The 14232-nt window shown below is 48.9% G+C and overlaps 1 protein-coding gene across 1 annotated transcript in view; it reads left to right on the top strand.

The window, feature by feature from the left end:
• The window catches only part of ING2 (PHD finger protein-like protein), a 100165-nt gene that overhangs the window by 82939 nt on the left and 2994 nt on the right, over nucleotides 1-14232 (top strand). Inside the window, exon 5 of the mRNA XM_086791554.1 lies at nucleotides 6600-6883. Within this exon, the coding sequence (XP_086647680.1) occupies nucleotides 6600-6883 (284 nt within the window). The remainder of the gene's footprint in view (nucleotides 1-6599; nucleotides 6884-14232) is intronic.

The raw sequence follows: 14232 nt of genomic DNA, 5'->3' as shown, positions 1-14232 counted from the left end.
TACTCTGATAAAGCACCGCCTCCAACTGGAGATGCACCGCCTGCAATCTGTTCAGGACTGAACAGAACTGTACCTGCTTGTACCTGTCAGTACAGGTCAGTTGTACTCCACTGTACCAGTCCGTACAGCACTGCATTACTCTGTTGTACTTATCCGTACAGTTCTGTACGTGCAATTGCTACCTGTTTCAGCTGTCGTACAGCAACTGTACCAGCATGTGTCAAGCGTCCTGCAGCACCTGAACTGTTCAGCTCGTACAGTACCCTTCTGTGCGCCAGTCTGAGCCGTACAGTACTCGCCTTCACAACAGTCGCCTGCTGTCTGTACTTGCTAGCGCCGCCTGTACTAATCCGTACGCAGCAACCTGTACCTGCAGTCGTACAGCAGCCATGTGGACTGTACCTGCAACTGTCGATTGTACCTGCCTTCAGTTCCTGCTAGCGCCGCCTGAACCTGCAACAACGCTACCACTGCACCTGCTGTCGTACAGCTCTGTACGGGCAACCTCCACAGCGTTGTACGGCCTGGGTGTAGGGCTTGCTCTTCACACACACACAGCCAAAAACCAGCAGCAACCAGTCGACAGCGTTTTTCCTTCTCCTTCTCCACGCATGCAGCTTCCACGCTTCCCCAAAAAGCAAGAGAGAGAGAGATGCGTGTAACTCCAAAAGTAGAGTTTCCTCTCTCTCCAAAAATATCCTAGGCCCCTTACTTTAAAATTCATTAAAGTTCCTAGGGGCCACTTAGGCCTAGGGGCCACCCCAAGGTTCAAACATTAAAAATATTAATGTCCTTGGTCCCCCTTCACACTTAAGGATGTCCACACATCATTCCCTTTGTCCGGGCACCCCAAATATGAATCATTTAATATTTATTTTGCTCAGCAACCACCATGTCCACACCTGTGCTGTTCCATTTTCACAAGGTCATAACAGTTGGATTATAAAGACGGTATCCTTTGCTCTCATTGTTGTAGTCCACAAAAATGCATTTCATTGCTTTATCATCTAGCTTTGTTTGGAGTTGTTCTGGCACATGTGCATATGCCAAACACCCAAATGTACACATATAATCCACTTTTGGCTTTCGGCTATACCAAGTCTCAAATGGTGTTATGGTTTTCAAAGCTTTTGTTGGACACTTGTTCAACACGTGAGTTGCACACATTATAGCTTCCATCCAATATTTGTGAGGCAACTTTTGTGCTTTCACCACATCTTGCCATCTCCATGAGAGATCTATTTTTCCTCTCAGCTACACCATTCTGTTGCGGTGTTTAAGGCACAGTACATTGGTGTTTGATGCCCTTTTGAAGCATATAATCCTTGAATGCATTTGACATGTATTCTCCACCTCTATCTGACGGGAGTGTTTGGATTATTTTCAGCCATTGCTACAAAGTGTCAAAAGCATGTAAACACCTCTGCTTTCACTTTCAAGGGGTAAACCCAAGCAAACTTAGAGTAGGCATCAATGAATGTGATGAAATAAAGATGCCCCCCTATGGATGGTGTCCGCATTGGACCACATACATCACTGTGTATGAGTTGTAATTTACTTTCAGCTCTAACAGCTCCATCCCTGGGAAATGGTTTTCGATGCATCTTTCCCAAAATACACCCCTCACATACATGTCGTTGGAGACTCAAGAGGCGGCATATTATCAACCATATGATGCTTCTGCAAAAGCATCAAACTCCGAAAATTTACATGCCCAAAATGAGCATGCCATAGCTCTGCATCATGCATAGCAGGAGTGTGGGCAGTCACTGTATTTGCATCATAAGTATGCTTGTCATAGCTGTCCAGCTTAAACAAGCCTTTGTATCATGTTCCAGAAGTGACTATTTCATAACCCTTTGATGGGTCTTTTACCAAACACTTCTCATCTTCAAATTCAACCTTGGTTGTTTATGGCTAAGACGGAGAGCAGATTTTTCTTTATCCCTGGAATATACAACACATTTGTCATACATATATTGGTACCATTGGCTGCAACAAGTATGACATTGCCAATTTCCTTTACTGGATATGTGGTATGATCTGCACATGATACAGTGTGGCCATTTGAAGCATAAACCAAGTGCTAAAATACATCTTTGCATGAAGTGATGTGGCTCGAAGCACCACTATCAAAATACCATGATACATCCTGTCTGTCAGATGCAATGCAAGACATATCATTGTCTGAAGCACTTGGTGTGTCACTAGTGCATGTGACCAAAAAAGTGTACTCTTCCTGAATTACATTAGCCGATTGATGTGCTTTGTCATCAAAAGAGTTTGCTACTACATTGCCTGCGTCTTTCTTTTTCTCGTTTGCAATCCGCTTTCTACATTCATTGATGTAGTGGCCAGGCTTATGGCAGTAGTGACATTTGTCCTTCTTTTTAGGCTTGTTTGCATCCCCTTTGTCAGACTTTTCACCACCAGAGGAGGGCTGTCCATGACTAGCCTTACTAGACTGTTGTCCCCCATGCTTAAAGCTCTTTGCTTTACCCTTATCCTTGGCTGTAAATGCCTTGTCTCCACCACGGTTACTAGATAGGTTTGCTCTTGTTTGCTTTTCCCGCAAGAGTAAACCCACCAGCTCTTCAAAAGTGACGGGATCACCACCTCCTCTCATAGAGAGGTTGAGAGAGGTGTGAAAGCCCAAGTAGGAAGGTGGTAAAGAATGAAGATTGTTGGTGACTAGCTGTCTATATGGGATAACCTCATCAATGTTGAGCAGTTGTTTCTGTAAATCTTTCACTTTGGTGAGATGATCTGCCATGGAGTCACCCTCATTCATAGAAAGAAGATCCAATTGCCTCTTCAAGTTGGCGACTCTTGCCTCGTTGTGTACTTGATACATTGCTTTCAATGTGTCCCATGTAAGCTTCGATGTCTTGCAAGACCGAATGTGTGGAATAATAGACCTTTTCACTGAAAGGGCTATCAAGGACATGGCTTGTGCATCCCTAGAGTCCCATCTCTTCTGCTCATGTGGGAGCAGGTTCTACCTCAGGAGCTCTTTGAGCACCTGCCCTTTGAGGCATTGTTGGCTGTATGGTCATTGGTAAGTGGGCGTGTGTTATCATCACACGATGCCCCAAAGCCCTTTGGGTACTAGCAAATTATGGATCATGAAACTCCAGAGAGAGTAGTTTTATCCATCCAATTGTCCTCCTGGGTGAGCACACCAAATACATATGTAGCATTTTGAGCCATGTCGAAAAAATACACCTGCAGGCAAACCAAGCACCAATGTGTACTGCCAGGCAACCAAATGTCCTGTGCAAATTTTTGCCTGCAACCTGAAGCAAGTATAAACCTGCACCAAATTGTCCAATTACACACAATGTGTATACATATGTGACAAATCACCACTGTAATCCCCAATTACATGCTCCAAATTGAAAAGCCCCGATTTTTATGCACTGCAATTGCTTCAATGTGCAAACAATTGCCAGATTTTCACAAAAGCCCAAAATTTTTGCAACTAGAAGCTTATATTTGCTGATTTTGAACTTAATTTGAAAAACCCCCAAATTCCAACCAAAGCAGCATGTTCAATTTTTGGCAATTTCGCATCAAATTGAGAAGTCTACATATGTTGCTTCCTACAATTTTCCATGCAAAGGGGAATTTTGCCAAACACCCAAAATTCTTTGAACCTGCACCAGAATGTTAGTAACACTTTAAAAAAAAAAAACCTGCAAGTGACCTGCTTGAGATGACCAGGTATAGAAGGCGAGCGGAGTTGTAGGGTTGTTGTCGCGCAGGTGTGGATGCGGCGGGACCCGGACTCAGGGCTGAAGGTGGTGGGAATTTGAAGCTGGAGGTGGCGGGACCCGGAAATTGACGACGATGGGTGATGGGTGGCCAAGCTCAGTTGCAGGCGGGTAGGCTCAGTCGTAGGTAGGTGGCCAGGCTCCGTCATAGTTGGCCGATGGGACCCAGAGGGTGCAGCTGTCGCGACGACGGGTTGGACGGAAACGGGACATGAAAAAAGTGCCCTTGGTTAAGCCCTATTCACACGTTGCACTACCATAATTGAGTATATGCATACAATTACGAGACAACCTACCTCATCACGAACTTGCCCCACCTCACCTTGGAAGGGGTTGTAACCTCCTTCAATGAAGAAGAAAAAAAGATAAAGAACAAAGAAGCAGGGGGGACAACTCCTTTCATTGTGGGAAAAATAACCACAATGAAAAACACTACTATCATAAGAAAGCACAAGGCAATGTCACACAGGAAGAAGAGGTAAACTGCAAAGTGTAGAACCAGACACAACCTCCAGTGAAACAATGTCATAGGCATACATTAATCTAGATGAAGTGTGTACTAGGATAATTGTAACCGCCCGGGGACCTGGAACAATAGAGAGACACTTCAAGTATGAAAACACAGCAGGAAGCCTCAATAATATAACGACACCGCATTGAGCCGGAACAGCCGGCCTCCCATACGAACTTCTTTATTCAATAGAAGGTTCTACATGAACTCAAGGTGAGGGTGCGGAAAGCACCAGATTTTCCACAAAGCATCCACAAGGCTCAAGCCTAGATCTATATCGAGAGCCACGATAAAAAAATATCAATAGCTGTCCAAAACTTTCTGAAAACAGTCCCAAAATCAGCCCCCAAACACCGACCATTACACGGCTAGGACTATGAGGAGAACACCAGCTGAAAGACCACATGTATGGCGGACCATACAGCTGTTGTACGGGTGCTGTATGGATGCTGTATAACCAGCAGATGACCAATCTGCAGGTGACCAGCAGCCAAAAGAGAGAAGTTGCTGCTGCTGTAAACGGTGCGCAGCCAGTCGAAACAAAGAAGAGAAAAGTAGCCAGCTGCAGCCCACCTGTACGACCAGTGCACAACAGAAAAAGAGGAAGACTGCTGTACGGCCAGTTCTAAGAGAACCATCAGCTGCAGTCGACTGTGTACGGCCAGCGCACAGAAGAGAGAGAAGGTACTATACGGCCAGCGCTAGGAAACCACCAGAAGAGAGAGAAGGTACTGTACGGCCAGCGCTGAGAGGAGAGAGTGAAGCTGGCGAGGGGATGTGTGCGCTTGATGATAAAAACAGAAGCTCCTCCTTGCTTTTTATAAAGTCGACCAGCCCTCTTTTAGCCTTGCTTTTCCTTTTTGCCAAATGTGGCTGGGTGTGCTCAAACTTGCTTTTCCCAAACTTGCTCCCCAAGCTGGAGCTATACGCCTCCTTTTGTCCAAGGATCCATGCCCATAATAATAAGTCCAGCCAAACTTTAATGATTTGTGAACCTGTTGACTAATAAACCTTATAAACCACATTAATGAATAAAATCCAATGGTGCTCATGCAGTGTGACCACCTTTCAGGCCAAATTTTGTGAGTGAATGCTTCAGCTTTTCTTCCGTGGAAAATCCCCATTCTCACCTTGGTTCTGTTTTGTGTGTGGGCTTGCCCCAAAACACTGATCAAGACTGGTGAAGGGACCAAATGGTGACAATAATGCTTGAGGGGGAGTGTTGGAGAAGAAACCTTCTCCAAGTACAAAAGACATGAGGCATGTGAACACACTCCTATAAAAGGGAGCAGATAAAATCCATAAAGTAACCACAAGGCAAATGTCAACAAGGCATCTACCTTTGCTAGAATCAAGGAGCTGATTTAGGGTTGCCTACAATCCAGAAGGAGGTGGAGAGAATCTAGGGAACCTAATATGATATTATTAGCTTTATTCAAGTTGTATTAGCATCTTGGATGGGCCTATTTAAAGGCACTCACTTCAATGAAAAATCAAGAAAGCATTTCTATCATTTTATCTACTGCTTTCAGTCGTCTCTCTCTCTCTCTCTCTCTCTCTCTCTCTCCATGTCATAGCCATAATGTTTGAATTCAAGCCTTCATAGCTTGTCTCAAGTTCACATGTGTAAGCCATTATAAACGACAACTAAAATCTTTACTAAGGTGAGCTTCCACTGCTTTATGTAAAGAGAAGTGTGGGCCTCATGTCTATATGAGTCCACCTCCACTTGTTTTTCTCCATTGTTGAAGAAATATCATTACTTTGGTTTTGCTGAGATTTACATCCAGTCCTTTTTGTTTTCTGAGAGCCCCTGTAAGAGGAGACCCCCGGTTTTAAAATACTTTCATTTTGCATAACCTTGGTGTCCCTAGGGGCAATCTCCTTCATCTCCTTTTATTGCTCTCAGTATGGGCTCACATATTTTCTCAATTGTAGACACAGTTATGGAAAATACTAAAATAGCCATGTTGTAGGATTTTAGCTCAAACCAGATCAGCCAATTTGACACAATAAGTTGTAGTAAGGCAGGCTTCGAATGTAGAATAAATTTCCGGTATTGCTTAGTCCACATGAATAGGGTTGCCTTTTTGAGCACTTGTACAGCTATGCTGGACTCGTCCCAAAGGTATTGGCTTTTGTCCATTTTCCTGCTGCAGGTTCCTTTTCAATCAAATCTCATCACAATCATTTTGCATTGTAGGATTTTAGGTTTGTATTCTTTATTTATAAAGCATGTTTTATTAAAATTTGTAATACTTTATGCATGGTAGCATTTGCTGGCTTTGTGATAAGATTACTGTTTTTTTTCACAGAAGGAAAGATTGCTCTTGATGAACCTGCAATTCTCCCACCTATCAGCATGAGAGATGAAAAAAGAAAAGGGTATTTTTTAACACCTCAAGGGAAAAGACCAGAAGTAAGAGTAGAAAGGGAGAGAGAGCGGGACAAGGATTGGGAAAAAGATCGAGAAAAAGATAGGGATAGTGAACTTATGCCCCCACCTGGCAGTCATAAGAAAAAAAGCATTCCCGCTCCTGTGGATGGGGAGGACCAACCGATTGATCCAAATGAACCTACATATTGTATCTGTGGCCAGGTGAGCTCAAATAAACTTCCATTGTTTTGTTAGCAAGTAGTTTCTCATACATAATATTTTCTCCAGCTCTGTACAAACATTTGATGTTTAAGTGTCACCCCATGATATTCCTAGTAGTAAGTAATGCCTCAACTATTAATGAAAAACTAATTGAGGAAGGGAACACATTTGGAAACATGTTACTTTGTTCAACGTCCACTTGCAAGGCTTTGTTGTTCTTATTTACTTAATTTGCAGGTCAAATTTTGTTTCTCGTGAATAGTAATTTCCATTTTTTTTCTTATGACTTCTCCAGAAATGTCTTTAGATTGCAGTACCTCATATTATCTGGTACCTCATATTATCTGGCTTTTAACCTTAAAAATTATTGTATACTCAAATTATTCAGCAACCTGCTTTCAGAAGCTTATAAGAGCTGCACCATTTCTGTTTATGTTGCTTATCATTATCACTCTACTCGTGGAGCTCATCATAATGTTCTGCTTGGGTCCCCAAGCTTGGCTTGTCCTTGCCCCTTCCTTATCTGAAAAACACAAGAAAGCTGCAGATAAACATCGCAGACATGTGGATTTCAAAGACGGTGATTGGGTGCTTCTCAAGTTTGAGAAGGCACGTCTTCGGAATCAACCTGGCAAGGAAGGCAAGTGCCCAAAGTTGTCTCCTAGTTACTATGGGCCATTCCAAGTGTTGGAACGGATTAATGAGGTGGCTTTCAAGCTTGCTTTGCCTGAGCATTGGCGCATACATAATGCTTTTCATGTTAGCCTCCTCAAGAAATATGTGGGTCCTAAGCCGCTTGAGCGGGTTATTGAGGACCAACCCGAAATTGATGAGCTTGAAGAAGTGCTTCAACATGAATAGATTGTGTTTCATAAGGAACGGAGAGCTGTTGGTGGCAGGCTTATCTGGAGGTTCCTTGTGAAGTTTAAGAAGTACCTTGCTCTTGGAGTTTAAGAAGAACTCTACTTTAAGGATTATCCGGATCTTCTACAGGTTGGTTTGGTTGCTTCTCAGTTGTTGCAGACAACTGAGTAGAAGCCGGGGAGAATGTCATATTTCAGACTATACACGTGGAGGAACACCATAGAATGGTAGGTATAGACACTGGTATGTGTTCCAGGCATGGTTTAGTACATGTGGAAGGAATCCATGGAAGGATTGAGATCTTGGGGTGAGCTCCTAGCATGGTTTGTTACATGTGGAAGGACTCCATGGGAGGATTGAGATCCTGGTGTGAGCTCCTGGCATGATTTGTTAGATGTGGAAGGGCTCCATGGAAGGATTGATATCTTGGTGTGAGTTCCTAGCATGGCTCAGTACATGTGGAATGGCTTTATGGAAGGGTAGATACCCTGGTGAGAGTTCCTGGCATGCTCATGAAGCTTGATGGAAGGGTGGACATCCTGGTGAACATTCTTTATACCTGCATGGGTGGTGCCCGAGATGGGTTTTGTACAAGATGAATAAGTTGGGAGATGACATCCAGAATATTATGCATAAAGTATTTTTGTGTGTTTTGACTTGCATGAATGACTTGTCTTAGCTGCGCGGACAATGCGTAGTATTTCTACTTGTGATTGCCCATGGGCTCCGGGGACGCCTAGAAACCCTATGGACTCGTGTGTGCACATCTGTATGGGATTGAGGCAATGGTCTTATGTGTTTTGCAGGTGGTAAGTGCCAAACTCAATTTACAGCTTATATTTTATCATACTAAGGTTTATGAGTGCAGGTGTTTTATATACACTTAAATTTGGGCAGACAAATTATAAAGTGTGTGTGTGGAGTGCGTGTGAGAGCATATCTTGATACATAGTTCTACACCTACTATTGGGCACTGATGACGTTAGTGGGGATGTCGTAGTATCTAGTCCATACTATGCATAATGGAGTTGATAGTTATTTAGTCTTGTGGGTTGACTACCATGAGTATATAACATGCACGTTCCTAAAAGGTGAATTTGGGCCTCGCTGAAGCTCCGCGCTCCCCCCCCCCCCCCCCCGCTCGCGCTTCTGTCTGTACTCCCATCTCCCTGCCCGCCATTGCGTTTTCCCCCCTCCGCCTGCCCTCAGGTTTGCGCCACCCCCCCCCCCTTCGCCTGGCTTGCCTGCGCTGAAGCGCCCCCCCCTCCACTGCTTTTCGCCGTCGCCCCCCCCCCTCCCGTAGCTCTCCGCCATTGCGCCCACTCCTCTTCAGCGCCTCGCCCCCCCCCCCCCTTTCGCCAGCTCTCGTTCCCCCTCTCTCGCCCCTTTTCGTGTTGCTTCCGCCCCCCCCCTCCCCCCCCCCCTTTGGGATCCGTCTTCGCCGCCTTTGCCCCTCCCCCCCCCCCCCTCATCTTCTCTCGATTTTTCTCCGCCCCCAGGGATTTTTTTATTTTTTTTCCCTTTTTACTTTTCGCCTTCCCCCCACCCTCGTGTGCAGCTCGGTTCGTGCACGTTCTCCGTCTCCGCTCCGCCTTTTCGACACAGCTTTAGACTCTGATGGAGGTTCCTCCCGCCCCGCCTCAGAGGGACTCATCCGCAGCCCCCTCGCCCGCCCCTGAGGACACCCCCATCAGGCTTTCTCTTTCGTCGGAAGAGGAAGCGAGCCTCGCCGCAGAGGTGGAACGCCTTCAAGCACATTCCACCATCTGCCGTATAGTCGGTACCCGCCCCAGCAGAGGGGAGATCCGGGATCTTCTCCAGGCCCGCCTTCTTGCAGATGTGGGCAAGATTCTGGACGTACAGCTTCTGGGCCGTGGACATTACCAGAACGAGTTCAAGACCGCCCAGAGCGTGGCCAAGGTCCTTGCCATGAGTCCCCTTGACATCAGGGGTGCTCGGGCTTTTTTCAGACCTTGGCAGCATGGCTTTGACCCAGCAGCGGCTGAGCAGGGAGAGCGCCTCTTCCATGTTACAGTTTGCTTCCCTGGACTCCGCCGGGAGTATCTTCCGCTCCTCTCTAGGCTAGGAGCATTGGTGGGCTCGGTACTAGAGACTGGCCCCACAGCAGCTTCAGTGGTGGCCAGAGCAGCTCGGCTACCTTCGGTCAGAGTGTTGGTGTCTGACATCTCCTCCCTTCCTAAGGTCATTCAGCTACCTAGGATAGGGGGGGGATGGATTGATCAGAGAGTGGAGTTCTCGGGGCTCCCGAATCAGTGCTTCATTTGCAGGCAGGTCGGTCATCTGGCCAAGGCCTGCCCTCGCAGGAGACCCCGACCCTCACCACAGCAGCAGGCCCCTGATGGCCCGCCCACAGATGCGGCTCGGCAGGCTGCCTCCGGGACACCTGCTCAAGCCACAGAGACCTCGGAGTGGCAACCTAGACAGGGGCGCTGCCGAGGGAGACAGCCACAGCAACATGCCCAGAGACCGCTGCAGCAGCAGCCACAGTCTCAGCCTCACTGGGTTCCCGTGAGGAACAGTTTTTGCTCCTCTCCAGGAGGAGACCCCTGCGGCGACGACTGAGGACCAGGAGATGACAGCACCCCCTCCTTCACCCCCCACACCCCCGTCCCCTCCCACCGACTCGCTTCCACCTTCGCCTCCTCCCATACCCGCTCCGGTTTCGGCAGCGGCTCCCTCTCCACCCCCCTCGCCCCCCCCTCCTCCCCCCCCCCCCCCCCCCCCCCCCCCGCGCCCGCCTCACCTTCCCGGGAGGCCCTGGCAGTCCCCTGGCGCTCACCTGCAATCTGGAGGGCGTTGAGCACCGACCTCGCTCGAGCACCACAGAGGACACCTACCATGCCGATTCGGGCTTCACAGATATCATCTATCCGCAGTCGGCTGAGACGCCTCGGCATTAGACAGCGCTCGGAGGCTTTTGATTACGCCTTCACACGGCTTTTTGGAGCAGAGGGCCCCCATGAGCCAGCACCCATCCGAGTTCATGTAGTGATACCTCCGGCCCGCGGGGAGGAGGCACTTGATTCAGCGGTGGCCTTCTCGTTCCCTCTATGTGGCCCTTGCGACTGAGAGTGGACTCTAGAGCTCGCTCTTAGCACTTTGAAGACTCAGGCAGTTGAGTTTTCTCATCATGTGAGCGATCTGGAGGTGACAGATGTGATAGGCCGACAATGGGAGTTGGCTCATTTTTTCTTGGATCTCGGGAGTGTGGATGCCTCAGGGATTCGTCATTTGGTCGTTCGCATAGTGGCAGACCTTGCACGCAACCCTGGATATGTATGTATACACGAGGTTGCTCTGTCAGAGTGGGAGGCAGTCGCCATGGGCCACAGCCATTGGCGCCTGATCCGTGATTCTTGCAGTACACCGGGCGGGTAGATTCGCAGCCGCTCGGATGGGGACTACTCTCCATCCAAGCCGCTTGCGAAGGCCCGCCGTACGGCTGAGACAGCCTCCACCTCAGCAGGTCATCCATGAGGATCATCTCATGGAATGTACAGGGCCTTGGCGGAGCACATTTTATACGCTATCGTGGTTGCTTGAGGCAGGAGCTTCTTCAGAGATGCCTGGTTGGTGGCAGCATTGATATTTTGATGATGCAGGAGCACCACTTGGGTGAGAGCAGGATCCGGAGATATGGTTCGGTGATGCCTGGTAGATGGGACACCTTTTGGTCTGCAGGGTTTGGTCCTTTGGGTGGACAGGGAGGAGTATGCATGGTCATTGCAGATGTATGGCGGCAGGCCATTGTGGATCGAGGGATCATTGTGCCTGGTAGAGCACAGTATGTCATTCTGAGGATGCATGATGAGCTATTGGGCGTGTTCAACGTCTATGCGCCCAGTCATGCTAGTGCCAGAGCAGAGTTCTGGACCCAGGTTACGGATGCATTGCCAGAGGCCGCACATTGGTGTGTCGGGGGAGACTTCAACATGCTTGAGGACCCGGCCGATAGGGTGGGAGGCAGTCATGTTACAGTGCACGGCACGGAGCTTGCAGCTTGGGACCGGTTTTGCATGTCACTGAGGATCACTGATGCATGGCAGCATGGGGCCTTCTCCCGCAGTCTTAGTTTCTCTCGGTCGGATCGTCGGCAGGGAGGGACTAATCTATCACGGATTGATCGCTTTTATGTGGGCGACTGGTTAGGGGAGCGAGGGGGCTCCGTCGGCATTCTCGTTGGCACCTCATTTTCAGATCATGCGCCAGTTATTTTGACATTGGAGGAGAGGACACGGGAGCATAGCTTGCAGTTGAGGATCCCAGAGAGGGTACTTGCAGATCCCAGTCTCGCTGAGGACATTGAGAGAATCTGGCATGATAGTCAGTGCTCTGACTAGGATGCAGCAGGCTAGTGTGCCTAGGGACTCATCGAGCTTAGCTCTTTTCTGCACGCTGCAGCTTTGACACGGCTGGGAGAGATTCGCGAGCGGGAGCAGCGGCTGAGACGCAGCCTTGCTTCACTACAGCGCCTTCAGGAGCAGCAGCCTGCATGTGAGTGGGTGGCGTCACAGCTGAGCTAGGCACGCCAGGAGGTTAGAGAGGCAAAGGAGCAGAGACATGAGTTTTACTATCGTCGCCAGGCCTCTCAGTGGACGCAGCTTGGTGATAGAGTGACTGGGGAGTTTTTTGAGATCACAGGACCCCGCCATGCTCGAGCAGGAGTCGGTCAGCTTGGTAGACCGGATGGATCGGTAGCTACTGAGCCCGAGGAGATCAGAGCCATTGCCACTGCATTCTATAGAGACCTGCTTTCAGCGGAGCCAGCCAGTGAGGATCGAGATGCTTGTAGACAGACTGTGTGGGCCCATGTGCAGAGGAGGGTCACAGATCGTATGCGTACAGTTCTTGGTGCGCCTCTTTCAGAGATTGAGCTTGCCGAGGCCTTGAGGGTCCTGCCGCGACATAGTTGCCCAGGGGAAGACGGACTGACGCCGGCCTTTTTTCTGCGTTATTGGGACCTTTTGGGGCCGTCCTCTGCAGGGGCTTTCAGTATGTTCTGGACACTGGGGTGATGCCACAGAGCTTTTCAGAGGGCTTGATCTTTCTTATCCCCAAGGGGGAGGGAGTATCAGATGATATTCGGCATTGGAGGCCTATTACGATCCTCAATACTGTCTACAAGGTCTTAGCAAAGGCCTTGAGTTTGAGCATCCAGCCCTTCCTGGGGGAGTTGATTCGTGCTACCCAAACAGGATTCGTCAAGGAGTGCAGTATCCTTGACAACATCTTTACTTTCTGGGAGGCGACGGCCCGAGCTAGATTTCTTGGCGAGGACTTGGTCGTGATGCTTCTCGATTTTGAGAAGGCATATGATAGAGTTGATTGAGGTTTCTTAGAGGGCACTATGCTTCGCCTGGGCTTTGAGCCAGGATGGATCAGAGGGGTGGCGGCTCTGTATTCCACAGCTCGTAGCCAGGTTTTGATTGCAAGAGGACGGGAGCCGAGTTTTGAGCTGACCAGATCAGTCCGTCAGGGGTGTCTCCTCGCCCCTTTTCTTTTTCTCTTCTTTGCGGAGGCTATGAGCATGTATTTGACGGCAGAGGAGGTTGGTTTGAGAGGACTCCTGCTCCCAGTCCGGGGGGAGGACCTGCTCGATGCTGAGTTTGTAGACGACACGGGCTTATTTTTGCATGGCCAAGAGGCCAATCTTCTTCTGGCAGAGCAGTCGCTCCAGGTTTTTAGTGCAGCTTCGGGAGCATTGATCAATTGGCGCAAGACAGTGGCCTTTTGGATCAGTAGTGCTCCCCCTCCGGCATGGAGCCCGGACCCCAGTTTTAGATGGATTCTTCCTGGCACAGCAGTGCAGTATTTGGGATGCCAGATTGGACTAGATTTGTCACCTGAGCAGCAGATTGCCCCGCTTCTTCTGAGCATTCGGAAGAAGCTTTTGTATTGGAGTACAGCTCGACTATTCTTGGCTGGGAGGGTGGTGGTGGCAAATCAGGTGCTGTTAGCGACCATGTGGTATATTACGTCTTGCTAGATCTTCTCGAGCTCTTGCATCAGCCAAGTATAGAGGCTGATCAGGAACTTTCTTTGGTCTGGGCGGGACGGTCAGCCAGCCTGGGCAAAAGTTGCATGGGCAGTTATTGCACTTCCGCTGGCTGAGGGAGGCTTGGGCATTATGGATCCAATCGATCAGAGTAGAGCCTTATTGGGGAAGCTTATTGTTCGGGGGCTGCTTCCAGGCGCTGAGCCTTGGAAAGAGCTTCTCTTGCAGCGGATGCAGGCTCGGGCTCCCCCAGCAGGGGGTACTTGGGCACCAGAGATTCGCTGGATCTTCATAGAGATGAGGAGGACAGGCCTCAGTAGAGGATGGGAGGACAGATTTGCTTTGAGCATCCTGAGAGCTTGGGAGCTGCTGAGACCGGGGCTCTCTCAGCGACCTTCTTCTTGTGTTGAGGAGCGGGCCAAACAGCCGCTCATCTGGAGCCCAGCGGTTTGCACAGAGCAGGGTCATA

The sequence above is a fragment of the Cibotium barometz genome, chromosome 56 (assembly GCF_041138505.1).
Source record: "Cibotium barometz isolate CiBa-2024 chromosome 56, ASM4113850v1, whole genome shotgun sequence".
Taxonomy (NCBI): Eukaryota; Viridiplantae; Streptophyta; class Polypodiopsida; order Cyatheales; family Cibotiaceae; genus Cibotium; species Cibotium barometz.
The sequence above is the reverse complement of the archived record's forward strand: the minus strand, read 5'-3'. Positions and strand labels throughout refer to the sequence as shown.